General features: G+C 34.8%; 4 protein-coding genes across 6 annotated transcripts; 3 read left to right on the plus strand and 1 right to left on the minus strand.

Moving 5' to 3' along the window:
- The first annotated feature begins 383 nt into the window (after positions 1–383).
- LOC110824142 (cytochrome b5) lies at positions 384–2994 on the plus strand. The gene is made up of 3 exons (XM_022054695.2): positions 384–674; positions 2301–2367; positions 2514–2994. The coding sequence occupies exons 1-3, from the start codon at positions 588–590 to the stop codon at positions 2771–2773; spliced, it is 414 nt and encodes a 137-aa protein (XP_021910387.1). The 5' UTR covers positions 384–587; the 3' UTR covers positions 2774–2994.
- Positions 2995–3987: 993 nt separating this feature from the next.
- ATE1 (ATPase E1) lies at positions 3988–6143 on the plus strand. 2 transcript variants are annotated; one of them, XM_088213166.1, is made up of 3 exons: positions 3988–4359; positions 4670–4899; positions 6004–6143. In XM_088213166.1, the coding sequence occupies exons 1-2, from the start codon at positions 4005–4007 to the stop codon at positions 4879–4881; spliced, it is 567 nt and encodes a 188-aa protein (XP_088069292.1). In that variant the 5' UTR covers positions 3988–4004; the 3' UTR covers positions 4882–4899; positions 6004–6143. The 2 variants fall into 2 exon arrangements, with proteins under 2 accessions (XP_088069292.1, XP_088069291.1); XM_088213165.1 differs by lacking the exon at positions 6004–6143 and having other exon boundaries at positions 3989–4359; positions 4670–4997.
- Positions 5128–12452, plus strand: FLN2 (fructokinase-like protein). The gene is made up of 5 exons (XM_088213161.1): positions 5128–5466; positions 6004–6338; positions 6451–7085; positions 10517–10988; positions 11752–12452. Exons 1-5 carry the CDS (start codon positions 5426–5428, stop codon positions 11973–11975), a joined length of 1707 nt encoding a protein of 568 aa, XP_088069287.1. The 5' UTR covers positions 5128–5425; the 3' UTR covers positions 11976–12452.
- Positions 12453–13183: 731 nt separating this feature from the next.
- PGL1 (6-phosphogluconolactonase 1) lies at positions 13184–18112 on the minus strand. Of its 2 annotated transcripts, none has more exons than XM_088213164.1 (4): positions 17865–18112; positions 16867–17064; positions 16647–16782; positions 13184–14349 (listed from the first exon to the last, which is right to left on the minus strand). In XM_088213164.1, the coding sequence occupies exons 2-4, from the start codon at positions 17037–17039 to the stop codon at positions 13858–13860; spliced, it is 801 nt and encodes a 266-aa protein (XP_088069290.1). In that variant the 5' UTR covers positions 17040–17064; positions 17865–18112; the 3' UTR covers positions 13184–13857. The 2 variants fall into 2 exon arrangements, with proteins under 2 accessions (XP_088069290.1, XP_088069288.1); XM_088213162.1 differs by lacking the exon at positions 17865–18112 and adding an exon at positions 17655–17703.
- Between the last annotated feature and the right edge of the window lie 648 nt (positions 18113–18760).

Genomic DNA, 18760 nt, shown 5'->3' on the forward strand with positions numbered 1-18760 from the left:
TTGAAATTTCAGTTTTGCAAATCTCCTATAATTCCTTCTTCTTCTTCTTCTTCTTAAATCATCATTTCTTTCTTTATTTTCATTATATCATATAGTAAGAAAATAATAATAAAAAATTTAAAAGTAGTAAAAAATTATAAATTATTGCTATCTATCTTTTCATTGCTATTGATTTCTTCTTTTCTTTTTCTTTTCCTTTTTTTTTTTCTTTTAACCTCCCTTCTATTCAATTGACTTCAATTTCATCATTTCCATTAGCTGCATAAGTTGACTCTCTGTCTCCCTCCCCCAAACGAAGCCTTCCGTACCTGATTGTATAAAAAATTTTATTATATGTTTGAAAATGCAAATAAATAAAAAAAAATCGTAAAATAATCAAATACCATTTTTACTAAACACTAAACTATCGTCTAAACAAACCGTTAGGGTTGCTCCTCCTCTTCGCATTAAACGGGAGGTATACCCGGGTTACATCCCCAAGAGATTAAACGGGGGAAGAAGACGGACGGAAATCCCTCTCAGACCCGTTCTAGGCAAAAATCTCTGTCTCTGTTAGAACGGGGAGAGAAGACTTGGCCCCGACAAGTATGCCGACTCTCACCAAGCTCTACACATTGCAAGAAGCCTCCAGCCATAATACCAAGGACGATTGCTGGGTCGTCATTGATGGCAAGGTAGCTTTACATTTCCTCTCTTCTTTTCTCCTCCTTAATTTACCAACTGTGTTAGTCAACGCTATAAGGTTTCTGTAGTCTCTTCTTCTTTTCTTTGTTGGAGAATTTTCTTGAAGAACGTGCTTGTGCAATTAGCTCAAATTCATTTCCACCTTTGATCTTCTGTTTTTTTTCCAGCTTTTATTTTGTGGGTTTTTGTTTTATTTTCCATTTCGATCTCTTTTGTTGCTAAATTTCTCGTCTTTGACTGTATTAGCTGTGATCATAGCTTGAGTTGGGTGGTTGTTTCTCTGGGTTCTTTTGGATAAGCTGTGTTGCCTTTGTGATTGATGCTTATACAAATCCTCTTGAGCTTCCAGTTAAACAGTTTACGAATTTTGGGAGGCAGCTTTGATTGTTTGTTCAAACTCAATAATGTTTAGAGCAATAGAGTTCATCATGTGGAATTTATTTGGAAATGTATTGTTAGTTCAATCACAAAAGAATACAGTTAATTGAAAGGATAATGTTTCATTCCAAGGAAGTTAAGATTTTAGTCTAAATGGTGAAAACTTGAAATATATTGTTTGAGTTCTACTTGAAATCCATTTGAATTTGAACGTTCATTTCTCGTACTTGAAGTAAGCATATCTTTTCTAAATAAGTTGTAAAAAAATACTGCTTCTTTTTTTCTTAGAATTATTGGAACCTAATTGTTATATTTTGAAATAATGTTGCTACAAGAAATAGAATGGCTTCTTTGGATTATCATTTTTTTTTATGAATCTGTTATCATGTTCACGGGAGATAAATTTGTATATGAATGACAATATTTATTGCTTGCTTTTGCTTTGGTTTGCTTTTTGGACAAAATCTGTTGTGCTTTGTTTCTACGTTTTTAGTGATGGGTTAAACTTATTCTCGAAAATTTGGCATTACAAATTTTGTGAGAATTCCGGGTACAGGTGAAATATCCTAGATATATTCTCAAACTGATGCAAATTCGTTTGCTCAGTTATGCACTTTCTATATGTTCTACCAAGTTGTTTGTTGGTGCCTGGTCTACACATTTTGAACCCTCATCTTCAAACTGATGAAATTTTTTCACATTAAATTACTTGAACTAGCATGCCGGGTGAATAGGTTCTGTGATGTAGAATGTTTTTAATCTGCCATTTTCAGTCTGTGCTATAGATGCTATGGAATATTTTAGTCTTTCCCTGCTGCCAGCAGCAAAAGCTTGGAAAATTTATTCGTTACAAATCAGTTGATAGGCAATTTTTGTAAAGACATTCTAAATGATAACTGAATTCATGATAGGTTGTCTGCTTCCTGCAAACAAGTTATCATTCAAATCACTTGGAATCTGCTATGTATACACTCACTTCATGCTGACTTGTGAATGTTAATTTCAAAGATGAAGCAAGTTCGCAAAGCATATGATGCCTTGATTTCTGTTGTTCAAACCAGAGTTTAAGTCATTATTCTAATTTTATTTGTCCTTCTCTGATGATTGCACATTGTTAAGAATTCAAAGAAATTTTAAGTGCTCTTGGCATTGAGCTCTCAAACATATTAACTTTACCGGAACCCACTTTTCCAGATTTCTCCCCCGAAATTTCTTAAAATGCTTTTCATCTCTTCCAGATATATGATGTGACCACGTATCTAGATGAGCACCCAGGCGGAGATGACGTAGTCCTTGCTGTAACTGGTATTTATATTATCGTTGCCAAGTGATAATATCTTCCACTTTTCTAATTCATGAAACAAATTTAGTCCAAAGGGAATCCAGAACATTGTTGTAGTGTATAGGCATTATTCCTTGGTCTGACTGGCTTCTTATAATTTGCTTTGAAGGGAAAGATGCAACAGATGAGTTTGAAGATGCTGGGCACAGCAAAACCGCAAGGGAGCTCATGGAAAACTTCTTCATTGGTGAGCTTGATCTAACTTTTCCAGCAATCCCAGAACTTGAAATTTCTCACAAGAACCAGCCAACAGAGTATTTCAAGGAACTTGTGGAGTTGTCAAAGCAGTACTGGGCTGTTCCTGTGGGCATTCTCAGCATCTCAGTGGGGATTGGCTTCATGTATTTACGAAAGAAGGGAAGCAACTGAAAATTTCCATTATTGGCTGCATGGGAAAGAAAAATTGTTGTGACAAATTTTGAATAATTAGAAGCTCCAAAGGAGTAATTATTTCTCAGGATTCTTGAATAATTAGAAGGATAGAGATTACTGTTCCAAAAACTTGAAAGGGATTTTAGATTTTGGGTTTGGTTGGACATAATTTTTCCCTTAATCACATGATGAGGAACGATGCAGCATAGCTTTTAATATCTCAGGCTAAAATACCAAATTTTTCTCAAAATATTTAAAAATTGTTATGTACTCTTTTGGTTCATGTTAGCCCAAAAGCTTTGAACTGAAACAAATAAATCTCCATCCATTCAAGTTAACTAATGCCGTTGGAAGATTTTAGACATGGTGATGACGTGACATAAAAATTAAATCAAATGCAAAAATTGACACAGGTGGTTGGTTATCTGACGATGTCATGTTACACTCATTTTAATGGGTTAAACCCGAAACTGGAAATTGCTAGGGCTCATTCTTTTGCTTCTTTGTTCTCTCCTCTGCATCTTAGTCTAGAGCTCACACTTTCTTAGAAGTATCAACAGTATAAAATCGAGTGTCAATGACGTGGAATCTTGAGGAAGTCTCGAGCTCTCTTAACAAAAGTTATCAAGTGTTATTGTTTTATGGTATAAAATTCTAACTAAATCTGACATCTTCAAAAATTTGCTAATAAGAAGAATAAAAATGAGGAGTCGCCCATCGCTAGAGTCACTGGAGAAACAAGCCAGCAAGAGCAAGAAGTGGCTTTTACCAACAATGTCTTTTATATTTAACTGTACAATTGGTGATTCACCAAGATCAAATGCTGCATTGGCTCACTTCCATAGCTAAATATGACGACGCCATTATTTCTGAGCAAGAGATTCCCCCTAGCTCGCCTATAACAACATACTCCGCCAGGTTCGTTTTAGAGTTTTATTGCGTAATACTATCTTAGACATTGCAATACAAAAAATTCCAAACAATAAAAAGATCCTTCCAGCATTGTGTTTAAATTGAATTTCAACATTGCAAAGTTTTATTTAATATTTATAAATTATTATTAAAATTAATATTTTAAGCTTTTTTAATCAATCATTTAGTAATATTAAGAGGATCTATGACCTGAAAATAATGTTATATTTATTAAAAAAAAAAAAAAATTATCACTACTGGGCCATATGGGCCTAAGCTGAGGAGAGGTAAAATAGTAGCTTGTAAACGGGAAGAAATGATACCTCCCTGGTATAGCGGAGCCGACGAAGAAAAGAAAGAGAGAATGGCAGCGCAGCAGGCAGTGCAGAAGAACACGCTGTATGTGGGTGGTCTGGCAGAGGAAGTGAACGAGGCGATACTGCACGCCGCTTTCATACCTTTCGGAGACATCAAGGATGTGAAGACGCCGCTAGATCAAGCCACTCAGAAGCACCGTTCCTTCGGCTTCGTCACCTTCCTCGAGAAAGAAGACGCCGCCGCCGCCATGGACAACATGGACGGCTCTGAGCTTTATGGACGAGTCCTTACCGTTAACTACGCTCTCCCCGAGCGGATCAAGGGTGGCGAGCAGGGCTGGGCGGCTCAACCTAGTACGTTCTCCTCCTCTTCCCCCCCTCTCCCTTCCACCTTTTCCAAACACTTTTATGTCTCAAATTCGTCTTTACTTCTTATATTTTGGGCTTAGGGTTACTTTTAGGACAATTAATTGAATATAGCTAGCTTCTAATTGGTACTAAGAAAAGAAATTTGATCCAGATTTGTTCTTGTAAGCTTCTTCTTACTCTGATTAGTAATCAGGGATTCCTATTTTAGATAATTACAAGAAAAGCAGTTCTGATTAAAACTATACAATCTCAAGAATGAAAACTTACGGTAATGAGATCGGTTGTGAATGTTCAGTTTGGGCGGATGCGGATACATGGTTCGAGCGACAGCAACAAGAACAGGAAATGCAGAAAATTCAAGCAGAGAACAAGGCTGCAATGCAGGCTGCTGAGGAGTTGCACAGGAAGAAACTAGCGGAGGAGCGAGAAGGAGAAAAAGATGATGAAAAAGAAGTTAAAGATGATCCAATGGCAAGGGCTGAAGCTGAGGCTTTGAATTCTATGTGATCTATACAAAACTCTCTTGTAATACTCTTAAATCTAAAATGCTAGTTGAAATGGTTCTTTTCTAGTTGAAGAACAGTAGGTAAACTAATGCAATTCAGATTCTGCCACCCATAAAACTTCCATTGTTTTGAGGGGGAAGAAATTGGAATCCCCTTTTGGTTGATTATTCTTGTTCTTAAACCAAAATTTTCATGACGATTCTTTTGAAGAAAATGTGCTATATTGCTAAATTTAAGAAATGATTAAACTGATAAGATATAAAATTTTCACTCTTTTAGATGCCCAGATTCCGGGTACTCTTTAGTGAAGTAAATTTTGAGAGATGGGAGCATTAAAAACGACACCGTTTAAAGCCCTTCGGTGCGAATATCAATTTATAATCACATTGGAGAGAACCAAGCAATAAGCGGGAGTAAACTAAAACCTCTCTCTCATCCGCTCCCTGCTTAAACCCCCAGCCGAAAGGGAAAACTCCACGATATTGTTTTCTCATTTCGGATTCGAAAGTTCGTTGTTAATTTTTTTTTTCAAAGAAACTCTGTTAATGACGTCTCTCTCTTTCACTCAGTTCCTTTCATTGTCCAGGTTTCTCTCTGTCTCTGTCTCTCTCTCTCTTGTTGACTATTCAGTGTATAATGTTTTAATTTTTATGTTTTTGCGTGTTCAACTTTTCATTCATAGGCTTTTGCATATGCATAATAATGTTGTGTGTTCGTAGTTGCAATTTTATCCCTTTTCCGTCGCATAGCTCGCTCCAGTTTTTCCATCTCAAATCCTTGAAAGGCAGTTCCTTTTCGTATTTTTTTAGTTCGGATTAAATTATTTGAGATCGACTAAATTCTGCGCTGTTCCTTCCCTTTTATCCTGTTTACATTGTGTTTAACAAGGAATTATTAACTGGGTTTGATTGTAAGAGGAAAAAGTGAATTGGGTTTGCTTCGTTAGATGTTCTTTCTTTGTGTTACTTGTGTTCTAGTGATGTAAGAACTTGGTTCCGGAGATTAATTGGCATTTGCAAGCTATAGATGGGCCTTATCGTGTATATTGCTTTGTCCATAATGGTTATGAAGTTAAATTAACTATTATTAAATTGGCTGATTTCGTGGTTTTCAAAATACACAGATGGAATTCCAATTGGCATTGTTACCAGTCTCTGCACGTTACTCAATTTCAGGATTTCAGATTGCATAGTAAATGGGGTATTGCAGCTACCTCTAAGAAGAAATTAAATGGTACATCTCCTCAAGAAGCAATCAGTAAGAATGATGTAGTTGTTGAAAAGAAAACATCTAGGACTCCTAAAAGAGCTGGTGCACGAACTAGAAAGAAAGCTATTGCTGATACTCCAGAGGAGATTTCTGAGTTGGAGGTGAATAGTGATTTTTCAGATGATGAGAACACAACATCTGCATCAGACGAGACTACCCAGATAATCCCACGAAGGAGCAGAAGGAAAGGTCCGACCAATATCCTTTTTCATGGGAGTTCTTCTCTCTCATTGAATATACTTGATTATATATTCTTGAAAATTAGTTTCCTTAATAAATGACTCTCAGTTAATCATTTCAGAACTATCAGCTTCTTCTACCACAGAGGAAGAGAAACCTAAGAAGAAAGTGAGGAGGCGAAGGGCTAAGAAGGATGATAATATGGAGGAGCAAGCGAGTGAATCTGAGATTAGTGATATTGCGGACTCCTCACTTGTGGAAGTGGATGATGAGAGTGAGGATGACATAGATTTGAAGAAATATGGAGGAGAAGATATTAGTTTCACCTATGGATGGCCTCCTCTTGTTTGTTGCTTTGGAGCTGCACAGCATGCCTTCGTGCCCTCAGGAAGGCCAGCCAACAGGCTTATAGACTATGAAATCCATGACAGAATGAAAGACACAATCTGGGCCCCTGAAAAATTTATTAGGGCTCCTGGAGGGTCTGCAGGTGGGGTGGCAATTGCCCTTGCAAACTTAGGTGGCAAGGTTGCTTTCATGGGAAAGGTCGGGGATGATGATTATGGTCAAGCAATGCTGTGTTATCTGAATATGAGCAATGTTCAAACCCGATCAGTTCGTATTGATGGAAAAAGGCCAACAGCGATATCCTTAATGAAGATTGGCAAGAGAGGTCGTCTGAAGTTGACTTGTGTCAAACCATGCGCGGAGGATTCTCTATCAAAGTCTGAGATCAGTATTGACGTGCTGAAGGAGGTAATGGATTTCTGTGATTAGTTGTGTGGGAGAATCAATATTTTGTTCCTACAGAAGAAATGCCAAAATGTTCGAATAATCTCCCAACCAACTAACAAAACATCCCTAACCTTGCATCCTCTATGAATTGAACGTCAAACCTCTCTCTCTCCCCTGCCTCTCTTAAAAGTGAGAAGAACAGGTTTATAGTTATTTAAGGATATCTGCATTTTACCTTAAGAATCTTGGTGACACTGATGATAGAAATTCCACATAGCTGCTGCTGCTACTCTGTTTTAACCTAGTTTATTTTTCCGTCTGAATATTTATTTTTGATGTGGGATCGGTAGGGTTATTTTTTGTCGGCATTATGATTAGTTCATGTTAAGAATGACCTAATGTATATTTTATTAAATATTACAACTCATATATACAAGTTTTTAGAATGGAAAAAGAAATTTACAATAAATTACAAATGGTGTAATTTTCTTTTATACCAATTTAGCTAATTTACCATTTCTTTAACATTTCCTCCCAAGTTAGAGAGTAGATGTTGTCCATCCTCAACTTGACAAATAAAAGTTGGAAATATTTGATTCTTTAAGTCTTTAGTTAAAACGTCTACCAATTGAGAATTGATAGGCATGTATAGGGCAGTAAGCCATTGTTACCTTTTTCTTTGATAAAATGTTTATCGATCTTGATGTGTTTGGTTTTGTTTTATTGCACTGAACTATGACTGATACTTATAACCGACTTGTTATCACATTATAGGCGCATGAGGTTTCCCACTTGACTGTAAGGTCTTCCAAAATTATTTTTATTTATAATAGTTTATATACCTCTTGTGCCGTTGCTCCAAATTTTAATTTTGCACTTGATCTTACAACTTTGTTTTGCTTCTTATTTCTTCAGGTAACTAAATTACTTGCAAGGAAAATACAATAATTTGTATTAGATCTTCTGTTTGCAACTGATCTTGCATAATTTGCATCAGTATTGACTTCTAAGAGCAATTTATCATTCTTATTGAACATAATGTCTTCATTTGGTGACTTTTTAGGTGTTGCAATAATATGTAGTCTATTTGTAGGTGCATCTCTTTGAGATTGTACATAAATTGGCTTATGACACTTACTGTATAGACGATATTTGGTTTTGTGTAGGATAGGTATATCAATCTCTCAACTAATTTTTGATACATTTTTTTTTTGCTAGCGCATCTTCCTTACTATTCCTAATTTGTGATTGAGATTAATAAGAGTGCTAGCTAGTTTCCATGCTAGCTTGCTAGTAACAGATCATATATGTATTTTTGTTGATAAATAAAAATTCTATATGTATAGTGGACAACTTCAATTCCCAAAAAATGTTTTAGCTTCCTTACTTCATTGTTTTCAAATTCTTTCGACAAACACTGTTTCAATGTTAATTGTTCCTTCTTATCATTTGTTGTTATGATAATATCATCAACGTATATTAGGAGATCTATAACTCCCCTTATCTCTGAATGTTTGATGAAAAGAGTGTGATCTTCTGGGGCGTGCTTAAGTATCATATCTATCATCACTCTTGTGAACTTGTCAAACCATGTTCTTGGTGATTGTTTTAATCCACACAATGCCTTCTTTAGTTTACATATTTATTTGGTCAAATTTCTTTGTTAATGCCTGGTAGAATATCTATGTAAATTCTTTTTTTCTAGATCATCACATAGGAAGATACTTTTACATCAAATTATTATAGTTGTCAACCAAAATGGACAACTAATGACAACAAAATTTGCACAATGTTCATCTTGGTTACTAGTGCAAATGTCTCTTAATAGTTAATCTCATATATCTGTGTACAGTCATTTGTCATTAGATTTTGGGAGGATGAATGGCTTGGAAGGTTTAAACTTAAAGAATGCTTTACCAGAATGTGAGTAGAGAGTTGTGGGCTTGGGCGAGCTTTTGTAAAAAAGAAAAAAACATTTGTTCCTTATTCCACTAACTATTTTTTAGGTTGTGTGGAAGAAAAAAATGCGAAACTTTTGAAATTATTGAGACTAATTTTACAAACATTAGAAATAGATAGATTTACACTTTTAGTTATGTTTTATTAGGTCATGACATCAAATATTGGGATGATTTTGGAATTGTTATGAACTACTTGATTGACTCGTAACTATACTTTGTAAACGGGCGGTACCCTCTTGGTACCTTTGTGCATAATAATACTTTTTTTATATTTTAAAAAAAAATCTCTCAATTGTCCTATCTAACTTATATTTGATTGTAAAAACGGATTTGCATCTCACCAGTTTTTTGCCTTTGGGTAAATCCATAATTTCTTAAGTTTGGTTCTTTTCAAGCACTTGCATGCTCATAGCATTTTTTTATTTTTTACAAAATAATATTTTAAATACTGTATTAGGATAAACTCATTATTTAATCTTGTGAAAAAATTTCTATGGATTGATGAACACTTATCAAATGGGACAAGCTGTGAGATAAGATATAGAGGATGTTTCGTGCATTCTCTTGTAACTTTAGAAATGCGATAGGCATATCACTATCAGATTGTATAAGTTTTTAGGACTTACCTCAGCTCTAGGATCATGATCGAATTCTTGGACCAGTTTTGGTTTAGTACTTGATATCTTCATTCTTATGTATACCTCAGAAAATCTAAGATTTGGTATAATCTCTTAAGAGGATGTATTTTGAAAGTTTTCTTGTGATGACGAATTTTTTGATGGGGTTTGAATGTTCTATTGTGGTGATCAATTTTTTAATGGATTATGAACGTACTTTTGTAATGATGGTTTTGAGGTGTGGTAAAAGTGGTATAAAGTCCGTTGAAAATTCTATATATTTATCTTTCAATTTTGCTCCCCCGGAAGATAAGGTTGGATAAAATAGAATTCTTGTTCAATAAATGTGAGCACTAGGATAGGTTATATTTTGGTGTGGCAGGGCTGTTTTCCAGTGGGGCAGGAGCATTTTCTGATTATGAAGGGTGGGTTGTACTTTATATAAGCAAGCTGTAAAGGCCAGAAGTGGGTATAGGGTTTTTCTTATTGTCTTTTGGCGACAAAGGCTAGTTTAGGATTTTTGGAAAGAGTTTAGGTTTTTTTTTTTAACATTGCTATGATGCCATGTTAAGAATGGTTTGATGTGTATTATATTGAATATTATTACTCTATATATATAAATTTTTTAGAAAGGAAAAAGAAGTTCATAATAAATTATAAATGATTTAATTTACCCTTATACCATTTAATTTAATTTACTATCTCTTTAATAGTTCGTTTTCTGCAAAATACAACTAAGATGTATGTCACTTCTCCTCTAAGTAGATTTAACATCAAAGAACAAAATTATTGTTCAATGATTTATTTTTTCTTAAAAAACATTGTTCAAATGCTCTAATGATATCATTCACCTCTTTCACAATCTCCAATGCAGGCCAAAATGTTCTACTTTAGCACACATTCCTTGCTTGAAAAAACCATGAGATCAACTACATTGCAAGCCATTAAGATTTCAAAGAAATTAGGAGGGGTCATTTTCTATGATGTCAACCTTCCATTACCACTTTGGCACTCCAGTGAAGAGACCAAAGTGTTCATACAAGAAGTGTGGAATCTTGCGGATTTTATTGAGGTTACCAAGCAAGAACTTGAGTTTCTATGTGGGATTAAGCCCACTGAAGAATTTGACACCAGAAATAATGCCAGTTCAAAGTTTTTCCACTATGAACCGGAAGTGATTGAACCACATTGGAAAGAAAATCTCAAGGTTTTGTTTGTAACAAATGGGACTTCTAAGATACACTACTACACTAAGGAGCACAATGGTGCAGTTTATGGGATGGAGGATGCCCCCGTTACTCCTTTCACTCATGATATGTCAGCATCTGGAGATGGCATTGTTGCAGGTATGATTTAGTGGACTCACTTGAATATGGACATGTCTGCCCTCTGTCTCGAGACTTTGTAGAGAGTAGGTAGCATCTGAATTCAATAGTCATATCTTTTGAGCCTAGCCACAAGCACCATTAAAATATGCTCCATTTAATTTCCACAGTGATGTTTGTTATGTTTTACAAGATTAAACTTTATGATTTTGAGGCAAAATGAACAAAAGCTATTTTGGAATAAATGAGTTCGCCAAAGGTATGAAGTTCATTTACAAATCCACAATGTAAACCTAAAAATTTGCAAAACAGATGCATTTTTTTTGGGCGAAAATGATCTATTCCAAAATGCAGTATGATAATAATAAATGCTAATGAACATCGATCTTCTTTATCAACCTTTAGGTTGCATTTGCTTCATCTTTCATTTCAATTTCTACTTCTATCATCTATTGCTCTTCATATGCATAATTATAAGATTATTTATTGTCTTCGAGTACGCCCACTTTGAATTCTTTATAAGTGGATATTTAATTCCTATATTTTAAGGTGGGGGTTGAATTTCTACCCAAAAGATTCAAGGTGGGTTGAGGGCAACTAAAACAAACAAAATTATTTTGTAAATACACAATATTAATTCTGATATGAATATCAAAACTGGGAAAATTTGTTAGCAATTGAATGATAAATGAACATTATTATTTCATTCATGTAATAGTTCGTGAAATTTTCTGGGCATTGATCTTCTTGTAATCCACTTTAAGTTAAATACATCCTTGTTCAGGTTTAATGCGCATGTTGACAATTCAGCCAGACCTCATTACTGATAAAGGATACTTGGAGAGGGCAATCAAGTATGCAATCAACTGTGGAGTCATAGATCAATGGTTGCTTGCACAAACACGTGGCTTTCCTCCTAAAGAAGACATGGAAGAAGTGGAGCCTGATCCTGATGGTATAAAGTCAATAACAGAAAAGGAATACAGAACTTTGGAGTCTGTAAGTTGATCTGATTGGTTTCCCTGATCCATGTAGTTACATGTCTCTGTCAGGAGTTTCCTCTTCCTTGTAAAGCTCCCTTTGTCCATCTCCAGCATAGCTTTTCCTTTCCCCTTTCACTAGTGAAGTTTCTTGATGTAGCATTATCTATTACCATTTTTGAGTTGTAAGGCGTGAATCCATCCCAAAAGCTGAATAGAAGTTATTTACAGGTTCATTCGGTAAAGCTTTCTTCTCCATTTTCTCCTTTGGCTATCCTGTAGTCAAGAGAACATTGTAGGTTCTTCCTCTCCCTGCTTTTGGGGACTAGGGTTATACTGTTTGTTTGAATATCCAGCCAAGGCATTTAGTAAGATAGTTCTAATGGTTCTGCTCTCCAGCATATCAAATTTTGTAACTGAGTGCTGCACATGGTTTGACTTGTCTTATACTTTATTCGTTGGTTTGATTTGTTGAGACTTTTGTCCTTCCTCCAAAGGGTAAAAATTTTCTTGTGTCACTATTAATTTTGTGTAACTGATAGGTCTTAGTGACAAAGAAAGAAACTACTTTCTTTCAAGGAACATTAAATCATGACTTGGACATAATTTTTTAATGGGTTTCGACAGAGATGGATATTATTTCAGGGATTACAATAGTAGCATTAGTTTGTCGTAATCTTATCCCTGAGGAATGTGCTAGCCCACACTAGTCTTGATTGGGTTGGAGATAAATATCAATTGTTACTCCATTATTTAACCTTGGAATAGTTTGGAGCTACGTATGGATTTTGATTTCAGTTGAGTGTGATGTCAAATTATTGAGATGAGTTAGGTTTTATATTGTTTCTGAATGCTCACTTCTTATCAGTGTCTTTCCTTTTTTTAATCATAATCAAGGCCCAAATGCTTTACGAGATATACGCACTTGACTGATTTACCAATTTAAGAATTCCAAATTGATGCTTTTGCTGAATTTATCAAATTTAAAAATCTATTATCAATTTAAATATGCAGTTAGCTTATTCAATTCAGAACCAAAAAGAATTGCAAGTTGTCTGTCTTCAAACTGGGTTGGTTTTGTACAAAGTAAAAGGCATTTTTAATACTAAAAGCTCCTCAACATTTGCTGGACGTATGCGAGACAAGAGCTACAAGTTGTCGGTGGAGTTTAGGCGAACGAATCAATGCTACTTGAGTAAAAACAAAATACCAGAAAGAAAAAGAAACAGAAACAGATATTAAAAGTAAAACTTATATTCAAAGGAAAAAAAAAAACAGAGCCATATGCATTCTTCTTTGCCTAACAAATGTAACCATGGACATTATATATTCTCTCCATTAATGTCTAAAAAACTTCCATTATAGCTCAAGGGCCACAACTCTCACTTCATAGATAACGGGTATAAACTAACTGTTCTAGGAGAAACTCCACCTTGAGGACCATGAGAATGCCAACTGAAGCTGAAGCTTGATAGGTTTCTTGTAAAACAACAGTTTCAATTCTGTTTGATCTCTTAGAAAGCTGGCAATACTCAGAACTGCGAGAGAAGTAGGTGAAAAAGAAAAAAAGAAAAAAATGAAAAAAACTACATTTTGGGATTTGCACTATGCTTCCACATCCCAGTATCTGGATTTCTATGAGAAAGGTATCAGCCTGCCTTCACCTCAAGGAACCAGATATGGGGAAAAAGCTTTTGCATGGAGGCCTAAACTTTATTTGCCTCGTCTTACAAAAAGATCACCATACTTACCCAACTCATGAAAAAAAAAAACAAAACAAGACAAAATGAAGGCAGGCCAAAACGGCTAATGTAACCCGAAAAAGAACAAGCAAAAGCTAATGGAAGACGGAAGATTATATCAGGTTTTTGTATCCCACTACATACAAACTTACACTTAGGCAAGAGACTCTACTCGGAAAATTGAATACCATCAAGTTTTGAGGCTGCCGGCTTGTCCAAAAACCAGACCAACTTCCTTTTTGTTGGCTGGACCATTCGTGCAGGCAGTGAGGAGCAGTCAGGTCCTACATCATCAATTGCTAAGTGAACAGCCTCTGCTTTGCTCTCACCTGTCACGACCATGACCACATTGGCTGCTGAATTGATGATAGGCAAAGTGAATGTGATCCTCTCAGGTGGGGGCTTGGGAGAATCAGTTATAAAAGTTACCCATTCATCTTTCTCATCAAGCACAGAATGGTTAGGAAATAGTGAGGCAACATGACCATCAGAACCCATTCCAAGAAGAATCAGATCAAACTTCGGGCAGTCGCTAGTCTCAGAAACACTGACCATTCGTGTTTTCACTAACTGACGAATGACAAATTCATAGTCCTCTGCTGCCTCCTCCGCTGACACAGTGTCATTAATAGAATGGATATGACCAGGAACTAATGGCACCTAACACCATAAAATGCAGATTATCATGAGCACATGGATGAATTGAGATGAAATACAGACTAAAATGATGCAGTAGGTGAGCAATAAATCTCTTTTTCCTTCTTTGGTGAAAGAAATTCAAGACTGGAAACATCTTTTCAAAGGTTCCCACATCAGTGTATTACCTGTCTTAGAACTATACAAGTGTGTTTCAGAGCAACGGAAAGTATTTTTGCCAGCAATGACCAAGGGATGGACAGCAAGAATAATGAACAACAGAAATCACCAATCAAGTTGACATATTACTGTTTCATATTAGAGGACTAGAATTTCCCAGAAAAATGCACTTGAAAAAATTGTCACTTCTTTGTTTCATTATTATCATAAAGAGTTTGCAAGAGAAAAGGAAAAAACCTATACAGAAGGAGCTCTAATATTGCAGAAGCTGCTACAACTTTTTAAATGTCACCTGTTGCTAAGTTAATGCTACCTATTATTCTTAGCCCTTTTTGTGCTAGACCAATGGATTTCATACCTAACATTGATGCATCATGACTGCTTTCTCCATACGTCTATTTATGCCTTGAGAACCATGAAATAACTGACTGAACTAAATTACTACAAGGCGATGAAATAACTGACTGAACTAAATTATTATTCTACATATACATACCCTCTTTATACAAAGCTCGGTCAATAAATACCCAAGTCTTGGATTTCAAAAGATACTATAGAAATGAATCCTATATCAAGTCCTGAAGTGCTTGAGAAGAATTACTATTTGGACTATAGAATCATCCCACCCTTGGATTATAAATTATCTAATCAAGACCCCCCAAAATGCCTACACTGATTGACTGGTCAATCTAGTGGAAGTTTATGCCTGAACTTCGGTGTAAAATTAAATACATCTATAAAGTATTCCATGGAACATTCAAATTACAATGTACAAGTTGCAATAATCAATAGTTTCTATCTCTAAATTTATTGCACATTTCATGAAGTTAATAATCATGTTTGAAAACAATTTAGATGTGCTTAATTCTGTGATAATCAAAAAGGTTTATGATTTTCAGTTGGATTAGGCTATCTGCAAAGGTAATCATAAAATATAATGAACTTTTGGTCAGTCAAAGATGGGATTGGTATATCATCTAAACTATTTAAATCTTTTCATCACATGTTATGCAAGTGACGTCTAGCATATTATATAAAGACTCAAGTAGTGAATTTTGCCCTCAGATCTGTAATTCAAATCCCAATCAGCTGCTTATGCTTCCCAGATTCTACATGATGTTAATATGCCACAGAGAAACATGATACAGACTAAATTCAATCTCACATGAACAACAGAGCATGATACAGTGTCAATATACATAAAGTTCAATCTCACATTTATGTTAAGAACTAGCAAAAATATACAAACTGGAAGACTGATTCTAAACCTTAATTATATGGGTTTTGTAATTTAACAATTTAAATCTTTTAAAGAACAGTTCATTGATTTTATTTCAGTGTATTAAATACAGAGGTAAGACATTTGCAGATATTGAAGGGCTCTTGTCCAAGTTTTTAGTGAAACAATGCTAAATAGGCTCCATCCCATAGACCAGAATGGACAAATTTACATTTACAAGCTTAAGGGAGTCAGACATTTCATTTGACCCACAATAAGTAGTAGGTACAACAAAATGGCCATTCTTTGTTTTACTAACATAATAAATGAAGGCTTCCTTCAAAAACGAAAAACAAAGTGAATCAAGGACCAGTTCTCAGTCATGCAGAGAGTGTATGTAGTTAATGGAGAAGTTTGAGCACATGCAACTTGTGCACTTGATATATCATTTACCTGAATATAGTAAAATGAATATCAGATCAGAGTAAAACTATCCGTGTCCCCATGTATTTCACATAGCAGAAAACTTTCAAAGGGTTAATGGAAGTAATTAATGAATTATGGTAAACTAACACTACTTACTTAGCTAAAAGAACGCTGAATATTCATTCGCTACAAACATAAAAGGATAGTTTCTCAGAAAAGATTAAAAAAAAAAAAAGAAAAGGAAAACACAAAAGGATAAGCCAAAAGAATTTTCACTTGAAGCAAAATATTGATTCTGAGCTACAGCAAAACATGTCATCATGAAAATAATTAAAGAACAGTTATTGCAGATCTACACTCTATGTTTGATAACCATTAACTTGCGAAAGAAGTTAAAGGGTTCAGATTTGAAGAAAGGAAGCTAACTTGAAGCATTTCACTCCAACTTCCTCTAGAATTGCACATTGTAAAGGCAGAGATGTAAGGCAATACAAACCTTGGACAAAAACCCATCCTTAGCTAGCTTGTAATTGCTATCGGCATGATTTTTCGCCACTACGCGTTCATCCGCCCAAAAAATATACCACTTAGCCCAGTCTACTGTCTTGTTATAAGGAGCTTCACATAGTTTTCTGTTTCCCACCAAAATTTTAGAACAAGAACACCAAAATCACAGAATGGAAAAACCCAACATAGAAAAAGGAAGGTGCTGATACCCCATTAAGCCAATAAGAGAACCACCAGACAAAGCAATAGCGAACACGCCTCGCTCCTTCACTGATGCCTCTGATAAGTCAGCAATATAGTCTGCTAAATCAGTGCTAAGCTCATCCAAGCTCTCATGAATCCTCAGCTCTCCTCTATCTTTATAAACCCCAGAAAGAGCCATGTTTGTAAAAGCTTTTACAGCTCCACTTAAAAAACAAAAAACAACAACAAAGGAACCAAACTCAGCTTGAGGAAACTTAAGATACAAAATACCCCATACAAAATTCCTTTACAAGCGATTATAGACCCGTTTAAAGGCAAATGTATGGGAAGAAGACAAAATCACCGGCCAAACAGCTTGTGGTAAATAAAATTGGATTAGAAAAGACTCAAATTCCAGATCATAAACACACTCCATATGCTCAAGACTGTAAAATAAATATATCGACCGTCAAAATTTTCTAGAGCCGTCAAACAAAAGAAGAACCCACGATTTGATTGAGCAAACAAAATCGACATGTGCACAGAGTTTGAATCGACAACAACAAAGCAATCCATCAACTTGGTACGATCACTGCAGTCCACAGATCGATATTTTGACAAACCAAAAACCTCAATCATTTGATATATACCAAACAGGATGAATTCACAGAAAGAGAGAACATACCCAGATCATAAAAAAATCTCAATTCAACATCCCTTTGAAACAAACAAAGAAAAAAAATTCACATGCAATCTGGGATTAATGTAATTAGAACAACAGCGGAATAACGATAAACAAAAGAAAAGTGCTTACAGAGGAGGAGGAAGAAAAAAAGAGAGACGGGTGGCGAAGAAGTAAGAAACTGAAGAAGACGAAGTTAGTCTATGATGACAGATATACATATATATATATATATACAAACGTCTACATACATATATATCTTATTATTAATTATTTATACCATTTATAGTTTCCATCCAATTTTACCCATTAAAATAAAAACTCTCGAGAAGAATTTTTTACCTTCTGGGTTTCTACGTGCATCCAGTGATCGTGACAAAACACACACAAAGAGACTCTCCTTCTCTCTCTATATTCTCTTCGAACTTCAGAGCAGACGGATAAAAATTAGAAAATAAAAGATTTCCTTTTTCAAACTAAAAAAATAAAAGTAATTACATCAATCCATTTCTCTCTGTTTCTTTTCTTTTAAGGGATTAAGTGAAAATCTATTCCCTATATCTTCTGCTATAACATCTGGGTGGGGATGACAGTGGGATTGATAATTGCATAAAAGGGTCTCATATATTCATAATTAAAGAAAAAAATAATAATTTAATTAAATGTTTTGGGCCAAACACCTGTCTAGCTTATATGATGACAAATGTACCATTTGATACTTGTGTCCTGCCATTCTAAAACAGAATATATATATATATATATTTATATATTAATTTTCTAACCTGAACATCAACAAAATATACAATACACAATATAACTCAAAACTTATAATTCTACACAATATAATTCCAAGTCATAATTCTATAAATATGTAATCCGAACCTATAATTATATAATGTGTATAGAATACTGAGGAATGGTTAGTAAATATTTTAAAACTCTTATGCATTATAATCAAATAAATATATGTTTGTGTGCAAATAATACAGATCATAATCATAAAGTTGGCATTTAAAATGGTTCTTTTTTCTTTGATCTTTAGTTTTCTTTTTGATTGTCTCCCCAAGAGTAGCTAATTTACACGCTTTATAAAATAGTTTGTGTGTACGTATATGTGTGTCTTTATACTCTTTACCCACATCAACCCTTCCGTCACAAGATGGAATACCCTACTTAATTCTCTTTTAATTTTCTGTGCTGCATGTCTGTGCCTTAATTTGTATTGTTTACTACTATTA

The sequence above is a fragment of the Carica papaya genome, chromosome 2, assembly GCF_054855325.1.
Source record: "Carica papaya isolate Zhongbai chromosome 2, ASM5485532v1, whole genome shotgun sequence".
Classification (NCBI taxonomy): Eukaryota; Viridiplantae; Streptophyta; class Magnoliopsida; order Brassicales; family Caricaceae; genus Carica; species Carica papaya.